General features: G+C 37.7%; 2 protein-coding genes across 2 annotated transcripts; both read right to left on the reverse strand.

Moving 5' to 3' along the window:
* Positions 1–1,047: 1,047 nt before the first annotated feature.
* LOC113650826 (tubulin beta-3 chain) lies at positions 1,048–6,970 on the reverse strand. Its single transcript, XM_027159386.2, has 4 exons — positions 6,759–6,970; positions 4,131–4,239; positions 2,958–3,068; positions 1,048–2,370 (listed from the first exon to the last, which is right to left on the reverse strand). The coding sequence occupies exons 1-4, from the start codon at positions 6,813–6,815 to the stop codon at positions 1,295–1,297; spliced, it is 1,353 nt and encodes a 450-aa protein (XP_027015187.1). The 5' UTR covers positions 6,816–6,970; the 3' UTR covers positions 1,048–1,294.
* A 6,214-nt stretch (positions 6,971–13,184) lies between these two features.
* On the reverse strand, positions 13,185–15,714 carry mc1r (melanocortin 1 receptor). Its single transcript, XM_027159387.2, has one exon. It carries the CDS (start codon positions 15,691–15,693, stop codon positions 14,752–14,754), a length of 942 nt encoding a protein of 313 aa, XP_027015188.1. The 5' UTR covers positions 15,694–15,714; the 3' UTR covers positions 13,185–14,751.
* Positions 15,715–17,431: the final 1,717 nt, after the last annotated feature.

Genomic DNA, 17,431 nt, shown 5'->3' on the forward strand with positions numbered 1-17,431 from the left:
ATTTAAGTTTTTTATATTTTTATATTGTTGCATACATAACACTATAAAGCATCATAATGTCATTTAATTTAAAATCGTTTTTCTGGTCCTCGGATGTCCAGATTTCCTGTTCTTCTGATGATGTTGTTCTCTATCAGTGTCCTGTGTGGTTTCTGATGTCTGTTGTATATATGGGTCCTACAGGATCAGCAAATTCCTCATACATAATATACATTTCCTGATCACTTAAAAAAAAAAAACAGCACTATTTATATTTAACAGTAAACCTGTGTGTCATTATATGTCCATTTGTGTCCCAGGGGACCTATTGATCTTTTCCTCCATCTAACATACCCATATGGTCTTATATTGATGGTCCTAAATTATGTAGCATCCATGTGTTCTTAAGGGTCGGAAATGAGTCGGTAATGGGATTGTGAAGCATTTGTGCAGCATAACCTCTTAGCGTCCTATCAATCCTGAGGTTTACAGAAAAGTGCATTTAATATAGAAAGACTAACTGATTGTTTGCTTAACTGCGTAGTGTTTCTCAGGTTGTGTTGTTTGAGCTGCATCTTAGCAGCCACATAACAGCATAACAACCTAACTAGCATCTGAGCTTCAGGCATTGAAGCCATTAGTAAAAGAAGCTGCATCTCCAAAGCTTTTCAGAAGGCCCAGTGTGCTTATCAAAGCCTTCTCTGTTTGGTTATCTACTTCGTAGGCAGCTGAAAACTGCTTTGGTGTCAGCATGTGATCTTTCAAACTGGGTCCACTTTGTCAGAGATTTCTGGAGAAAGTGTTCACACATTTTTACACTGTGTTCTTAATTTTTACACAGTGCCTGAGGAGCGTTTTGACCTTCAGGGACGGGTGTTATTTTTAAACAGCATCTAGGCCGTCTATTCACGGACATGGGATAGTCATGAAGTTATTCAGTGAAACTCCTGTGCTATAAGACAGACTGTTTTTTTCATAGACTTACCATAGACTTCTGATGTGAATTTAATACCAGAGGTGTTGGGTGGAAAGATTTCACAGCAAATACAATTAACTGCAGTCATGAAGTCCACTTGAAACGCTGTTTTATTTAGGATTGGTCAGTGAACAACACTATACAACAAATACAGTACTGTCAAGAAGCTGTTATGGCACAGTAAAGTGAATTTCTGCTGTAACTGGCACAAATGGTTAACATGGAGTTTAATCTACCTGTAAGAGAAGTGAAAGATTAAGATATTTCATCCGGCATCGTGATTAGAGATCAGTTTTAGAGATGGGTTGTTATATATTCTAATGACTACTTCATTAGTGTTTACTTTTGAAGCTGGGCTTCTGACTCCTCTTCATCATCCTCGTACATTTCTCCATCTTCCTCAGCCGTGGCATCCTGGTACTGTTGGTACTCAGACACCAGGTCGTTCATGTTGCTTTCAGCCTCGGTGAACTCCATCTCGTCCATGCCTTCGCCGGTGTACCAGTGCAGGAAAGCCTTACGCCTGAACATGGAGGTGAACTGCTCGGAGATGCGCTTGAACAGCTCCTGGATGGCCGTGCTGTTGCCGATAAAGGTGGAGGACATCTTTAGTCCTCGGGGTGGAATGTCGCATACGGCAACCTTCACGTTGTTGGGGATCCATTCGACAAAATAGCTGCTGTTCTTGCTCTGGATGGCCAGCATCTGCTCATCTACTTCTTTCATGGACATGCGACCTCGGAAGATGGTGGCCACGGTGAGGTAGCGGCCGTGACGTGGATCACAGGCGGCCATCATGTTTTTGGCATCAAACATCTGCTGTGTGAGCTCAGGGACTGTAAGAGCGCGGTACTGTTGGCTGCCACGTGCTGTCAAAGGAGCGAATCCAGGCATGAAGAAGTGCAGGCGAGGGAAGGGTACCATGTTGACAGCCAGCTTGCGCAAGTCAGCATTCAGCTGGCCAGGGAAGCGCAGTGAGGTTGTGACTCCACTCATGGTAGCCGAGACCAGGTGATTGAGGTCACCGTAAGTGGGCGTGGCCAGCTTCAGCGTGCGGAAACAGATGTCGTACAGGGCTTCGTTGTCAATGCAATACGTTGCATCTGTGTTCTCAACCAGCTGGTGGATGGACAGTGTGGCGTTGTAGGGTTCCACCACTGTGTCTGACACTTTAGGGGAAGGGACCACGCTGAAGGTGTTCATGATACGGTCGGGATATTCTTCTCTCACTTTGCTGATCAGCAGCGTGCCCATGCCAGAGCCTGTGCCCCCTCCAAGTGAGTGGGTGAGCTGGAAACCCTGCAGGCAGTCGCAGTTCTCGCACTCCTTCCGCACCACATCTAGGACAGAGTCCACTAGCTCTGCTCCTTCTGTGTAGTGGCCTTTAGCCCAGTTGTTCCCGGCTCCACTTTGACCTGAAAACAAATCGCTGATTAAAAAAACCATGCAAGACCTGCCATATTAAATAACGTCCAGGGGTTAAACGGGCATGAGGTATCTGAGCTAAGCTTCGTTATTGCAATTTAACTGAGATGTTAATTACGTAAATTATGTATATCTTTGTGAACTTTCGCTCTAAATACATTAATAATGTCGCAACCTTTAATAGTTTATTATTTTGGTATTTTTTCCTCCTGTCTTAATAAAGTTATATTGAAAACTCATCATATCTCTTGCTAGCTAACAAGCAAACCAAATTTGCATAGCCAAATGAAATTGTCAATTGTAATTAAATCAGCCATATTTTCACACAATAGAAGTCGTCAATCATTTGAAATTGAATTGAATTAAATTTCATTGATATCTGTTACTGTTTGGCCAAAAGTATGTTGCTTAATACAGATAGTACACTTAAAACCTACAGTAGACAGGAGGAGATATTTTGACATGGTTTTGAGCTCAAACTGAATATTAAAGACAGCTGGAAGATAAAAAAGCTGGGTCGTGTGACTGTAGCTGCTGAAACCCCTGGGACAGAGACGGGGTTGCATTATTTACAAACCAAAAATGAAGTTATCCGGTCTGAAGAGATGACCAAAGGCTCCGGATCGCACACTATCCATGGTGCCTGGCTCCAGATCCACCAGGATAGCTCTGGGAACATATTTAGAGGCTGGAAAGATATAGGGAAAGGGAAAGGATTATAGACCTTAAATAGACACATACATGCACAATAATAATTTGTAGACATCGCAATTAGAAATGTAATTAGAACACACTACAAGTTTTTACATCAGATCAAAAGCCATCATCAGATCATCAACTCGATTTTAGCAAGACAACCGAGTTATGCAGATGTTGGGTATCAGTAATCATGTAGATCTGTAGAACTAAAGGCAGCTTGTAGAAAGAGAAGATTGCAACACTCATAGGTAAAGGTGTCATTTTAAGATTTTAAGATTGCATGTAAATGCTGATAAGAGCATAAAACACTAAATATAAATGAATCGAAAGGAGGACGTATTGCTTCTTATAAATAAAAAATTGCATTTGTTTTAAAATCTTTATGGTATAGAAGAAAAATCGTCTTCAGGATGTGTTTAAATCCCTCTAGAGTTTTTCATGCAGTTAAAACTGCTTATTTGCAGAAAACGGTGTGTATTTGTAAAATCGCAAGCACCGGATTAAATTCCATTTAAACTCCTACCAATAAAGACTCATACAGTATGTAATGACCTTCTTTGGGAGCTCTACACTGTTTCCATGCACTTTGGCTGACATCACATGAAGCACCTCGATCTTGATTCGCAGAAAATCTGCGTCATATTGAAAAATCGCTAGTTCCTCCAAATAACGGGAAATTTAATTTTAGCCTTCATTTCTGTGATTTCTTAAATTACTGACTTATAGACCCAGAGCTTTATCATTATCACTTTCTTTAAGCTGTATTTCAAGTCAATGAATTGACATTTGCACATTTTCGCTTAAATACATTTTATATACAACTTCCCTGAAAATGAACACAATCCAACTCTATGACAATCTCTCATTCAAAATCTCCTCTATGATAAAGCTTCAATAAAATTTTCTAAGTGATCTGTTCAGCAGTATTCAGCTCACTCACACTTTCCAATGTTCTTGATTATTAATGACAATCTTCTCTACAGTGACTTACAGTAAGCTCCTGCACGGCAAGCTTCCTATCGTGTGTTTAAGAGAATTTATTCGGACTCACAGGAAGCTTCATTGTAGTAAACGCTGATCCTCTCCAGCTGGAGGTCTGAGTCACCTACGTAGTTTCCAGTGGGATCGATGCCATGTTCATCGCTGATCACCTCCCAGAACTGTAGAGCACAAAACACCACAGTACACAAATCAGAGATGCTCGTTCAGCTCATTTCTCTTTCTGTAAAACACTACTCATGAATCGCAGATATCCCGACATAGCTATAGGTTTATGGATTACTAATATTAAGCATATGAGTAGCAACATTAAGTCCATTTGTTTTAGACTAATTCGATCCTCCTTAAGCATCTGTTAAGGCCCGGACCAGTAAGATTGATCTTCTGGAAACAGATGTAACAGGAGAGACAAGTGATGTACTGCTGAGAGAAACACTGCAATCCACAAGGGAAGACTAATGGCACCGGTCCAGTAAATAGAAAAATGATGATGGTAGTGAATGATGATGGTAGGGGATGTGGTAGCTCAGTGGTTAAGGTGTTGGGCTACTGATCAGAAGGTCATGGGTTCAAACCCCAGGTCCACCAAGCTGCCACTGCTGACCCCCTGAGCAAGGCCCTTAACGCTCAGTTGTAAGTCACTCTGGATAAGGGTGTCTGCTAAATGCGTAAATGATGGAATTGCAATAAAATTCTTATTTGCAATTTACATCACAAATGACCACAAGAAGTGTTGAGGATTTTTAGTCCAGAGTCTTAACCTTGCAAAGGTTGGCAAATTGCTATCTGATTTGTTTCTGAGTTTTACTTAATGTGAACTCCGCTCACATTTTCAGTTAGATAAAGTTGTATAAGCCTTAGGTAAGATGTCAGCTTGGGCTCTAGTTTTCTTTAGAAATGTACATAATCAGATGAGCATTACTTAGCAGCTTATAGAAAACCAAAAAAAATAAAATAAAAAATGTGACGCTTTTGTCTGTTGTGCCATGGCTCCCTTGTGTCCACCTCTGTCTCTATTGCCCCGACACTTCCTGTCTCCCACAGTCTCTTACTCTAATTATCTGTTTTGTCCAATGCAGATGTGACCTGCCAGCTAAACAGGTAATTAGTCATCCTGAAATGGCTGCACACGCTTTTTAAATGTGGCATGCATTCATTACTCAAAAAGAGACGTCTTCGTTGGAAATGCAGGTTTGTTTGTTTTTTTAAATTAAGACAGAAGGTTTGCATTAATGAGTTGAAGATAAAATAAAAAAAAAGCATCATTGAAGAAAGGAAGTGATATGAGGTAGCCTCATGGTGTGTGTGTGTGTGTGTGTGTGTGTATGCTGTAAAAGTGATGTAGCTCTCTCTCTCATAAAGGAAAGTAATGATGGCAGCAGATGTGCATCGTCTTAGCCAGGGTACCCTGCTGCAGACGGCATGAGATCACTGCATTATGTCAACCCCCACCCCCCCAACAACCCCCAACTACCCCACCCCCACCTCAACCCTTCCCTCCCTGAAAAGCACCTTATTCAGAAGGCCCTGGCATATGCAATGTGACACAGGATATCCTTCCTGGTCTCTGCTCTGCATGAGAAGTCATGATGATTCGCAGCATCAGTCATTGCTAGTATTATTGTGACCCATAGATCAGAATGGGATCATTTATACATTCATGTGGTGTACACGTGGTCTTACTATAGATGTTTTACATTGATCTGTGATGATTCAATCTGCTTCATATCTGCAGACCAGCATGAACAACTTTGGTGTTAATTAATTCTGTTGTACAAAACGCTCTGAGACAAAGCAGTGACGTAATATCTGTGTAATGCATATGATTATTTCATGCAGAGTCATCATCTTTAGACAGGAACTAAAAGAGCATCTGTCAAGGCATCTCATTATATTACAGGCATTAGCATAAAGGTCTGGCTGATCAAACAGAACTATTTTATTACCTTTTTGTTTTCGTGTCTAAAAAACTTACTAAACAACATTTTTTTTCCACTCACAATGGAAAGGTGATGTTTTATGAAGGCCATTCAGTATACATTTTCCTGCTCATGGACTAGGTGAATGTTTAAAAATAATAATAATAAATCCCCAAAAATGAGCAATGAGCCATAAATTAAGACCATAAATGAATCCAGACCTCTTCACCGCTGGCTGGTGGCGCAGCAATGAAATGAATCTGCGCCTTTGTTTCATCCGAATCATGCGACAAAAGGACATTGCGGCTTCAATACAGGTCCATATACACTCATTTCCTCACTACTGAGAAACGCAACTGAATGTTTCTTGAGTCCTAATGAGCAGAATGTGATGGTTTTAGGATTATTTAAGGTTCAGTCGCGCGTTTGCCAGCTGTTGCGCATGCAGGGGTTTTTAACTCTGCGACTTTAAAAATGCGTTTGGAGACAGCAGATCTAATCATATGGGTGTGGTCACATGTCACATGCTTCTTGCCAAGTCATTGTACAAGCCACACTCTGAGAAATTAAAAGATCTCTAACCCTGTTTAAGTCCCAAATGTCCAACGTCAAGCATAACACGCTAATTCAGCTTAAATGTACGCTATATGAGCTGAACCCCTTTCCTGCATAATGCTATTACACTGTATTATTATTATTATTATTATTATTATTATTATTATTATTATTATTATTATAAACAATTACGAAATGGTTTTTACCTTGGCTCCGATCTGGTTGCCGCACTGGCCGGCTTGAATGTGAACAATCTCTCTCATCCTCAAGGTGTGTGTGTGTGTGTGTATATATGTGTGTGTATGTGTTTATGTGTGCGGTTCTCTGCACGTTGCTGGCGGAAAACTCGGACAACGCAGACCGGCCTTTTATAGCGCAGACACAGCTTTTTTTTGTTCTACACTCAGAGAGATGCTGATTTAACACAGGGCGGGTGACGTCACTGAACCCAGTCAGGCGCTGGCCAATCAGAGGCTGCGGAGAAACCGGGGTGAGGAGGCAGCATCAGCATCACTTCACTGCGTTACAAAGAATAGTTCGGGAGTATTAAGGGTGGGAAAAGTTTCAGAGGGAAAGCATACAATGCATAGTAGCTGGAAAAAAAATCATATTGGATATATAATGAATTGTAGTCATAAATAAGGATTTGTGATTAGTTCCAGTGTATGATGATTAAAATGTGGTGCTGTTTGGAATTTGTGTGTACAACAACAACAACAACAACAACAACAACAACAACAACAACAATAATAATAATAATAATAATAATAATAATAATAATAATAATAATAATAATAATAATAATAAATCTTGAGTTCTGGCTGATGCCATTGGGTCACACACACACACAGACTTAAGAAAGATCTAATCAGTAATAAGAAAGATCTAATCCCTTGCCCACAGATATCAATGATATCAATTTGTGGTGTGGTGTGGTGGTGTGGTGTGTGTGTGTGTGTGTGTGTGTGTGTGTGAGAGAGAGAGAGAGAGAGAGAGAGAGAGAGAGAGAGAGAGAGAGAGAGAGAGAGAGAGAGAGAGAGTGTGTGTGTGTATTAAATAAATGTTAAACTATTTCATTACAAAATATGCTTTCATCACAAGCTGATTTATTGTCTGTTATTTTGCCATTTTCAAGTCAGTGACGTCACCATTATGTGATGTATTCTCATTAAAAAATCCCATTTCCTTCAAGGCATCTTCCTGCTCTTTGTTTAGTGCATGTTGAATTTCCAAGCCCTTGTTTCATTACCCTTTATCTCATCCTGGCTTGTCACTATAAAAACACAGTCATCCTGGAGAGAGAAACTAACAGTCAGCATTGTTACTGTCAAGAAGAATCAACATGGCAGTGGTACAAAAGACAGTAAGAAAGGAAAACTCCCTGACTCACTATGACCACACCCACCCCAAAGAGCAGTTTTAGCAATGATCCGATATCTGATTCTTTAAATGCAATAGAAAGAAGGAAGAAAAAACATGACATCTATTGTATTTTCCTCTAAGGGAAACACATTTGTGATTTTGTGCACTCATGACTCCTGGTTAAATCATGGTGTATTGATTTCTGGGCCTGGAGGACAAACGCAGCTGAGTGCCTAATTGACCTGTTCATTTTAAGCCTTCTCATGGACAGATGGTGCTGCACAAAGACACAAAGAGGCGGGGATACACCCATTTCGAGAAAATTTAGCCAAAATGTGACCCTCATGTAAGTGATCAAACATGTGATGATGCAGATCACCATGTAATGCCCTGAAATTTCACATCTGATCTCCGTTGTGGAAACATGTGAAAATAATTGAATCCTATAAGAAAAATCTAAAAACTCATGCCCAACAATGTGAAAAAGGGAAATGATATTAATATATAACAATACTACTACTAATAATAAAAGTAAAATGTTTGTGAGAAAATAAATTTAATAAATAAAGTTATATAAATCATGAGAAAATAAGTGAGAAAAAAAATCTTCTGTAAAAGTCTTATGTATTTTAATGTATTTTAATTTGATGAAAAATAATTAAAAACATTGAAATCATAATATATGTATTATATTATAGTATACATTTAAAATATAAATTATATGCATATATTATCTATAATAAATAATTATATGCATGTGAAAAAAACAACCAGGAACAAGACCAAGAGACAGAGACATTTTTATATCTCAAGGAATATATAATATTCTATTTAATAAATTTGCACACTTTTTTTTTAAATCTATATCTTCATCTATTTAGATCTAGAGTATATATAATAAGTAATTCTATATGAAACGCTTTTACACCAGTCTATGCCAGCAGTAAAGGTAATGCATAATTATAAAAGTATTCCATGACACTTAAACACTTGTACAACCAGAAGTCTGCTGGCGCCCCCTACCTGTGGTGCGGTGAGACACAACCTTAATGTTTATAATGGTAACACGAAAATCATTTGAACATATAACCATTAGCAGTAAATCCAAGCACTGCATACATTTAAAGGAGCAAATCAATGGGTACAATAGTAATTATGTATAGTTAGTGTAGCTGTATAGACTGTTACCGACTGTCGTGTTGTTAGGAAATTGTTTAATATATTTTTTTGTTTTATTTTCAGGGCTGTCGAGTGTCACACATTGAGAGTGACAGTCACGCATTTCGGTCTTTTCTCACGTTCTCCCGCCACACATCGTATTTCTCACACAGAAAAACTTTTTGACTATTTATCATATATTTAATAAGCCACAGCGCCCAAATGTATCAGTCCGCACCGCTGTCTCTATGGAACCGGGCAGGAATCAAGCGCGTCTCAGTTCTTAGTCGAGCCTGACACTTATCAGCCAATCAAAAAATGAGGCTACACAATAGCCAATCAGAAAATAGCACTATCTGGGTAAGATTTTACGCAACATCCAATGAAAAAAATATTCATTAGAGAGGGTATTTTCGATGGTCGGTTTGAACAAAACCTCAACACGAAACAGCTTGTCTCTGGACGGGACATTGTCCTCAATCATGACACTAAACATGTCTGGGCTTGTGCTGAACTGTTTTATATGGGAGCAACATTACAAATGATAAAGGGGTCCAAAAAGGCAACAAAGACTTACAATAAACACCACCAGTCATAAAATCTCTCTCTCTCTCTCTCTCTCTCTCTCTCTCTCTCTCTCTCTCTCTCTCTCTCTCTCTCTCTCTCTCTCTCTCTCTCACACACACACACACACACACACACACACACACACACACACACACACACACACACACACACACACACACACACACACACACACACAAACAATAGTAATCAGAAAATATCACTATCTGGGTAAGATTTAACACAACAACCAATGAAAAAAATTGGGGTTGCTGGGTGGGGGGTGGGGTTGTTGGAGATGTCAAGCTTGCCTGTCTTCAAAACTTGAGAGCCCTGTATTTTTAAGTAATAAAATACAACATTCACAAGATTGTTCTGCTTATGTACATTTAAAATGTGCGTGTTAATATAAATGTGTGGGTTGCAGTTATTTGTAGTGATATTGCTATAGTAATATATTTGTATTAAAGAATCAACACTTTCTGGCCAATCAGAATCGAGCGCTACTGAATAAGCTCACATGCTTACCATTTTGTTCTTGATTTATGACACGTGATAAGACTACACAGAACGTATGACATAAAACTGCTTAGAAATCTCTATCAATGACCTCATCAACACCAGGACTTACCATTAGCCTAAATTCTGTTGGGAGTAAACACTTCTTTTTTAGGGTTCTAAGTGAAACATTTAAGGTTCTAGGAAAAAAAAATTAAGCTTCTAGGTGAAACATTTAGGGTTCGAGGTAAAACATTTACGTTCTAGGCAAAAAAAATTAAGCTTCTAGGTGAAACATTTAGGGTTCGAGATGAACAATTTATGATTCTAGGTGAAACATATAAGGTTTTAGGTGAAACATTTAATGTTCTAGGTGAAACATCTAGAGTTCTAGATGAAAATTTTAAGGTTCTGGCCAAAAAATTAAAAGTAGTAGGTGAAAAATTTAAGATTCTAGATGAAACATTTAAGATTCTCGGTGAAACATTTAGGGTTCTAGGTGAAACATTTAGGGTTGTAGGCAAAAAAAAATTAAGGCTCTAGGTGAAACATTTAAGGCTGTAGGTGAAACATTTCAGATTCTAAATGAAACATTTAAGGTTCTTGGCAAAACATTAAGGGTTCAAGGTGAAACATTTAAGGCTGTAGGTGAAACATTTAGCGTTCGAGGTGAAACCTTTAAGGCTGTAGGTGAAACATTTAAGGCTGTAGGTGAAACATTTAGCGTTCGAGGTGAAACCTTTAAGGCTGTAGGTGAAACATTTAAGGCTGTAGGTGAAACATTTAGTGTTCGAGGTGAAACATTTAAGGCTGTAGGTGAAACATTTAAGGCTGTAGGTGAAACATTTAAGGCTGTAGGTGAAACATTTAAGGCTGTAGGTGAAACATTTAAGGCTGTAGGTGAAACATTTAGTGTTCGAGGTGAAACATTTAAGGCTGTAGGTGAAACATTTAGTGTTCGAGGTGAAACAAGTATGTAACCTAGTGAACCAGCATTAATGTATCCAATGATAGAGATTTAAGCACTTATGTACGTCGCACTGGATAAGGGGTTCTGCCAAATGCTGTTAATGTAAATGTAAATGTGAATGAAACATTTAAGGCTCTTGATGAAACATTTAGGGCTGTAGGTGAAACATTTTAGGGTTCTAGGTGAAACATGTGGTTGTAGGTGTAACATATGTTTTAGGTGAAACATTTAAGATTCTAGGTGAAACATTTAGGGTTCTAGGTGAAACATATAAGGTTCTAGGTCAAACATTTAAGGATCTATGTGAAACATATGAGGTTCTAGGTCAAACATTTAAGGATCTATGACAAACATTTAGGACTCTAGATGAAACATTTGTTCCAAAAACAATATTAGTTTCCATACTTATGCTTTGCTACAGCACAGTAACCCATAAATGTAGTATACAGTCCTGAAGGTTACATGATCAGGGAGGAAATTAAGGCCATTCATTACTGCATTCCACAGACAGGAGGGTCTTATGACTGCTTTGGCAGATTACAGAGAAGTGGCATTCAGAAGGGATCAAGATCTAATAAGAATAAATGTATTAAGAATACTACTAGGAATAAAATATCACAATAATTTCTTTAGTCTAAAAGTTGAATAAACTTCTGCTTCTACTATGAACCATGACTGAGAGATGTTTCTCTGTTCTCAAAAATCCCAAATATAGTCAGAAACTGTTTTAAATTCAAGGGTACACTTCAAATATTGAAATTTTCAAAACGTTAGAATTTTTTTATTTCATTTTTCCTTTCTTTTCTTTTCAAATCTGTAAATCATTTTCTTCCCTTCTTAAAGATATATATATATGATATATGTAAGGTTCTTGTCAGTCATGTGCTAGCTGTTTTCTCGATTCCTGCTGATTCTTTTACTCTCAGAACTTCTAGTCTTTCTGTTTTGATGCCTCGAAGAGTTTTTAAACACGGATGTCACTATGGATGCAAATATTCAAGTTCATGTATACTTTTTTTTATTTATAACTAAACTGTGACCCTGAAATATAAATAGAACATTGATGAGGGTCACATGAAAGACCCAAATTAACTTTTGCCTTTCTTGTCCTCCCCTAAGCCACGATCATGTGAAGGAAGCTGCTATGTGATGCTTTTAACGAATCAGAAACAAAAACTAGTTGTTAAAAATAAAGCACCTTTTTTTTTTTTTTTACCAAATCTTTATCACATCTGGGCTCTTTTCAGGCTTCCACAGCTATGGGGCAATTAAACAGACCCGGAATGAAGGGCTTTTCTGTGTTAATAATTCATTTGACTCTTATGGTCTTTTCAGTTTTTTCAGGACAAACAACTCATGGTTTAAAAATGGAGAAAAAAAAACATACATCAAATTTCACAATTTATTCAATAATAAATAGGATTAGAAAATATTAAACATGTAACGTGGAGCTGTACTGCATCTAATATGAGCCGAATCAACAGGAAACAAATGATTGATTTTTTTTATGATCTTTGACTAGATCATTAAGTTAATTTTCATATATATATATATATATATATATATATATATTTGTAGACTCTATAGTTAATTCAAAGGAAATGTGTAGAAGACAGTTAGAGAGACTGTAGCAGTGAGGAAAAGACATGAGGCAGAGATGGAGGTAGTAGTGATGAGGATGGACAGGATTAGGGACGAGCTCATCAGACGGACAGCTCAGGTTGTCTGTTTTGGGGACAAGGACAAGGACAGAGAGACTAGATTGAGATGGTTTGGACATGTACAGAGGAGGGAGATGGTTATATTAGTAGAAGGATGTTGGAGATGGAGCTGAGGGTAAGAGGTCAAGAGGAAGGACAAAGAGGAGATATATGGATGTGTTAAATGAGGACATGAGAAGGTAATTGGTGTGAGAGTAGAGGATGATGAGAATAGAGTTAGGTGGAAACTGAGGATTCGCTATGGTGACCCCTAACGGGAAAAGACAAAAGCAGAAGAAAAAGATGAGGCTCTATAGTTAATATTAAGATTAGAAACAGACTAGTGGGAAAATAATCATCCTTCCAAGGTTTATTCCAGCCATAATGTATAGGATTTGGTAAATAAACAAATGTCATTGAGGTAATTTACATAAAAATTTAAAAATAAATAATTAAATAGTAATTAAAAATGAAAATATAAATAAATAGAAGAATGTTGTAAGATTCAGATGCTTTGATCTCAAGTCATAAAAGGAACAGAACAGAAAGTCTTCTTCTTCTTCTTCTTCTTCTTCTTCTTCGTCTTCTTCTTCTTCTTCTTCTTCTTCTTCTTCTTCTTCTTCTTCCTTCTGTTGCTGTTTTTGTTTTGTTGAAACGTCCACCTTCTCTCCAGATTCAGTTCTTTAGATGATGAGCATAAATTCTCCTTTAATTCGTCCTGCTACAGCAATTTATGGACTGTTAGCAGAGAAGCAGCTGCACATCACCGTGATGCTTCACTGTTAGTATTGTGCCGAGCAAGAGACGAAAACTGCATTAACCGAATAGAGGCATTTATTTTCACTTTGTGTGTGCAATCTGTCCAATCCAGCAACATGTTTTATAATAACACCAGATGCAATTTGCACAGGAAAATATTTTGCAGCATTAATAGCTAAACTATTTTAATGCTACGCCTTTGCTGTCTTATATTCAGTGACTAGGAAAGTTCTTCTTTGCAGCGCTGCCCGCAATCGACGTACCACCTTAACAATGTTGCCCACAGCATCATCTTGTCATGAGGTCTAATTAAACCTAACAAAAGAGCGATTCATATTTCAAATTAGCAGAAGAATTTAGCACAAATCCGTGTTTAATAACCGAAGATAAAAGCAACATTCAGAACAAGCACCAAGATAATAATACTGATTCGATAGCAAAAGATTTTGTGTTTACAGGGCATCACTTTTGTTTTTCAGACCACATGACTGCGAGCGTGTGTGTATTTATAAAAAATCTCCTTTCAAATGTCCTTCTTTTGATCATGATCAACTTGTCTTAAAATCTTAATTTTTAGGAAGTCACTTCTTAATGCTTCCTTAAAAAAAAAATTCTTCCCTCATACAAAAATCGGATGATGATTAAAATATTTTTGCTCACAAAATCAATGGTAACATGACAGGCATTGGCTTAATCATTAAAGGCTTTACATCAAGCTGAATAGTTACCGAAGTGAAGGGTCTGTTGTTGGTGGTATAAAACATAATTATTTTCTAAACAGAAATTCTTTGCAAAAAGAAATAATTAATAAACATTTCCAAATAAATCTAGAGCCTAAAAGATGATGACGATGATGATGATGAGGAGGAGGAGGAGGAAAATGAATTGATAGGCATCATCGAACATCCGTGCACATGAAGCGGATTAAAAATCATCCCAAAAATGTAATTCCTGCTGATGCTGAATTGTGAGAATCCATCATTCAGTATTTATACCATAATCATTGGAACACCACATTATGGCAGCTAAAAGGTCCAGTTATTTCAGTCAAGTTTGCATGTGTGGATTCTTTCAGTCCTTTAAAAGGATAAATAATGAATTTAATGGGAGTAATTCAACCTATTCGTCATGCTTGTTGCCTTTACAGGTGTAAACTGCACACCGTGTCTGCTATTTTCTTAACGAATCTTACATAACGAAGCACCAAGAGCACAAAACAATTTCCTTAAGGGTCTTGCGCAGTTCTTGACTCCGATAGGCGTAAATCAATGGGTCTATGAGAGAGTTACATATAATAAGGATTAAGAAGAGGTTAAAATGGCTGAAGTAACACTTGCAATAAGGGTTTGTTGGACACATCAGGATCAGGATCAGGTGCAGAAAAAATGGACCCCAGCAAATAATGAAAACACCCAACAGGATGGTCAGAGTGATGGCACCTTTCATGCTGGTGGCCTGGCGACGGTTTTTATCCAGCGCCATGATGCGCTTGGAGTGTACGTGTGCCAGAATGAACATGTGCAGATAGAGCACTGCTGTGAAAATCAGCGTGATGCTGAAGAAGGTAACGAGGCAGGCGATGACTGCGGTGTCTGTGTGGTAGATAATAAACAGTGAGCTGGAGGTGATGCTGGTGAGCCAGACGATCACAATGATGGTGACAGCACGCTGTGTGGTCATTATGCTGTGGTAGCGGAGGGCGTAGAAGATGGTGATGTAGCGATCAGCCGCGATGGTGCACAGGAAGGACAACGAAGACAACACAGAGCTGCAGATCATGATATCTATGACGTTGTCCAGATGGCGCAGCATCCTTGCAGTCACACTCAGAAGGCTGTGGTCCGTGAGCAGCATGAACATTGTCTCCACCACGTTGCTCACACTGACCAACATGTCAGACACGGCAAGGCAGCAGATGAAATAATACATCGGAGAATGCAGGTTTCTGTTCTTGATGATGGCTGCAATAACCAGAATGTTCTCCACCAGGCTTATCAAGCCTAGCACCAGAAACAGTTCCTGAGGGATGGTGATCTGGTTGATGCCCGTCATGTTCATGTCACTGACCGACATATTGAGGGTCATATTGTCCATGTAGTCGATGCTCTGGTTGGCCTTCATGGTGATCATGATGAAGACAAGGTTTTTCTTTTTAAACTGGAACATATGGAGATGGTATTAGATACAGACCTTTTGTATTATGTTGTAAATTTTGTTGATTACTGAAACATTTTAGAATAAAAAGAGCAAAGATACAATTTTTTTTTGTCGTACAAATCTACTGTACATACAATTGAAAGCGTTCCTCCAAAGAGACAAACTGAAGAACCGTATAGGGTGTCATGTGGAGCCTTTATTTCTAAAAGAGCATGGATGGACAGACAGATGGCCAGCCATACACTTTCAAGGAAAGCAAAACTTCAATTTGTCCCACTTGGGAAAGCTATAAATTGTGAACTCAGTAAGGGAGACACTGAGGTGGTAGGTTCTACATAGAACCTTCAATGGTTTCAAAATTGGACAGCTCAAAGAACATTTGTGTGGTCTTACACTTCACATTTTGTCTGTACATCCATGCACTTCTAGTAAAAATGTTTAGTTTGTTCCTCTAAGAAAACACAAAGCTTTTAATGCAGAATTTTAGAGTGCTTCTGGGTTCAAAGAAGAACCTAAACATTTAGAAAGCTAGAACTTTATACCATCCAAAGAACCTCTAAGGAAATGTTCTGCAATTCAGCAATAAAACTTTTTTAATAATGACAATATGATTATGTCATGTTATAATATTCATACTGGGAAAAATCAATAGTTATGAATTCTAACACTAACTTGAACATTAAAAAAATTAATTAAAGCATATTTTCCTACCTTTATGCCGAGGTTAAATCCACCAAGAGAAAATCCGTAAATTCTCTCACAGTCACCTGAACTCTAATTCTAGTGCATCTCTGACCAGAGTAAGATTTATTTTATTTGTTTGTTTTAATTTCTGAATAATGATCATTACATCTGTAGCCAGTTTATTAAAATATGTATTAATGAGCCTTGATGGAAAACTTGATAGATGTTCAGGAGTTGGTGGTGGTATAAGAAATCCGTTTGGAGGTGTTCTAAATGTTGTTTTTAAAATAAACAAACTCCTCCTTTTCTTTCTCGTGCTGAGAGAGAGAGAGAGAGAGAGAGAGAGAGAGAGAGAGAGAGAGAGAGAGAGAGAGAGAGAGAGAGATTGGGGAGGAGACCTGTTGTCATCACAACACGCAGTCATTAAAACTTCCACTCACGTGTATGGATTATGAGTACAGCTCTAATAGGAAGTCATTCACTGATGGTAATTTAAATTTAGCTTTAATTTAAAGATTTCACCAAAAAGCAAAGAGATAAATAAAGGAAAAAAATATGTATTATTAAATTATAATAATTAAGGTTCAAACTATTTCTAGACATTTTACTGAAATCTGAAGGAAATTCTTCCTTTGTATTATAGATTTAAGTGATATAAACAATCTAAAAATATATTTTTTGCATTTTATACTTTCTTTTTTTTTGTTAATTTAACAGGCTTTGAAATTTTTTTTCCACTAAGAATTTCTATCATTATTTATCTTAACAAGATTCAGAACTTCATTCAAAAAATGTATTTTTTGTTATTTTTGTCCATTTCCTGTCCCAGAGTTGAAGATTCTATTAAGTTGAAAATCTTATTCTCTCTCTCTCACTCTTTCACACACACTTTTCTCTATCTCTCTCTCTCTTTCATACACACATATACATATACGTATATACACACACACACATATATATATACATACATAAATTAATTATCTGGCAGTTTATTCATAAACCTTTAAATAATATATATTATATATAT

The sequence above is a fragment of the Tachysurus fulvidraco genome, chromosome 13, assembly GCF_022655615.1.
Source record: "Tachysurus fulvidraco isolate hzauxx_2018 chromosome 13, HZAU_PFXX_2.0, whole genome shotgun sequence".
NCBI lineage: Eukaryota > Metazoa > Chordata > Actinopteri > Siluriformes > Bagridae > Tachysurus > Tachysurus fulvidraco.

Coding starts and splice junctions, on each gene's coding strand:
- mc1r (XM_027159387.2), bottom strand. CDS start 15,693: ATGATCACCATGAAGGCCAACCAGAGCATCGACTACATGGACAATATG.
- LOC113650826 (XM_027159386.2), bottom strand. CDS start 6,815: ATGAGAGAGATTGTTCACATTCAAGCCGGCCAGTGCGGCAACCAGATC. Junction 4,240..6,758: donor GCAACCAGATCGGAGCCAAG/GTAAAAACCATT, acceptor TGTGCTCTACAG/TTCTGGGAGGTGATCAGCGA. Junction 2,371..2,957: donor ACCGGATAACTTCATTTTTG/GTTTGTAAATAA, acceptor ATTTGTTTTCAG/GTCAAAGTGGAGCCGGGAAC.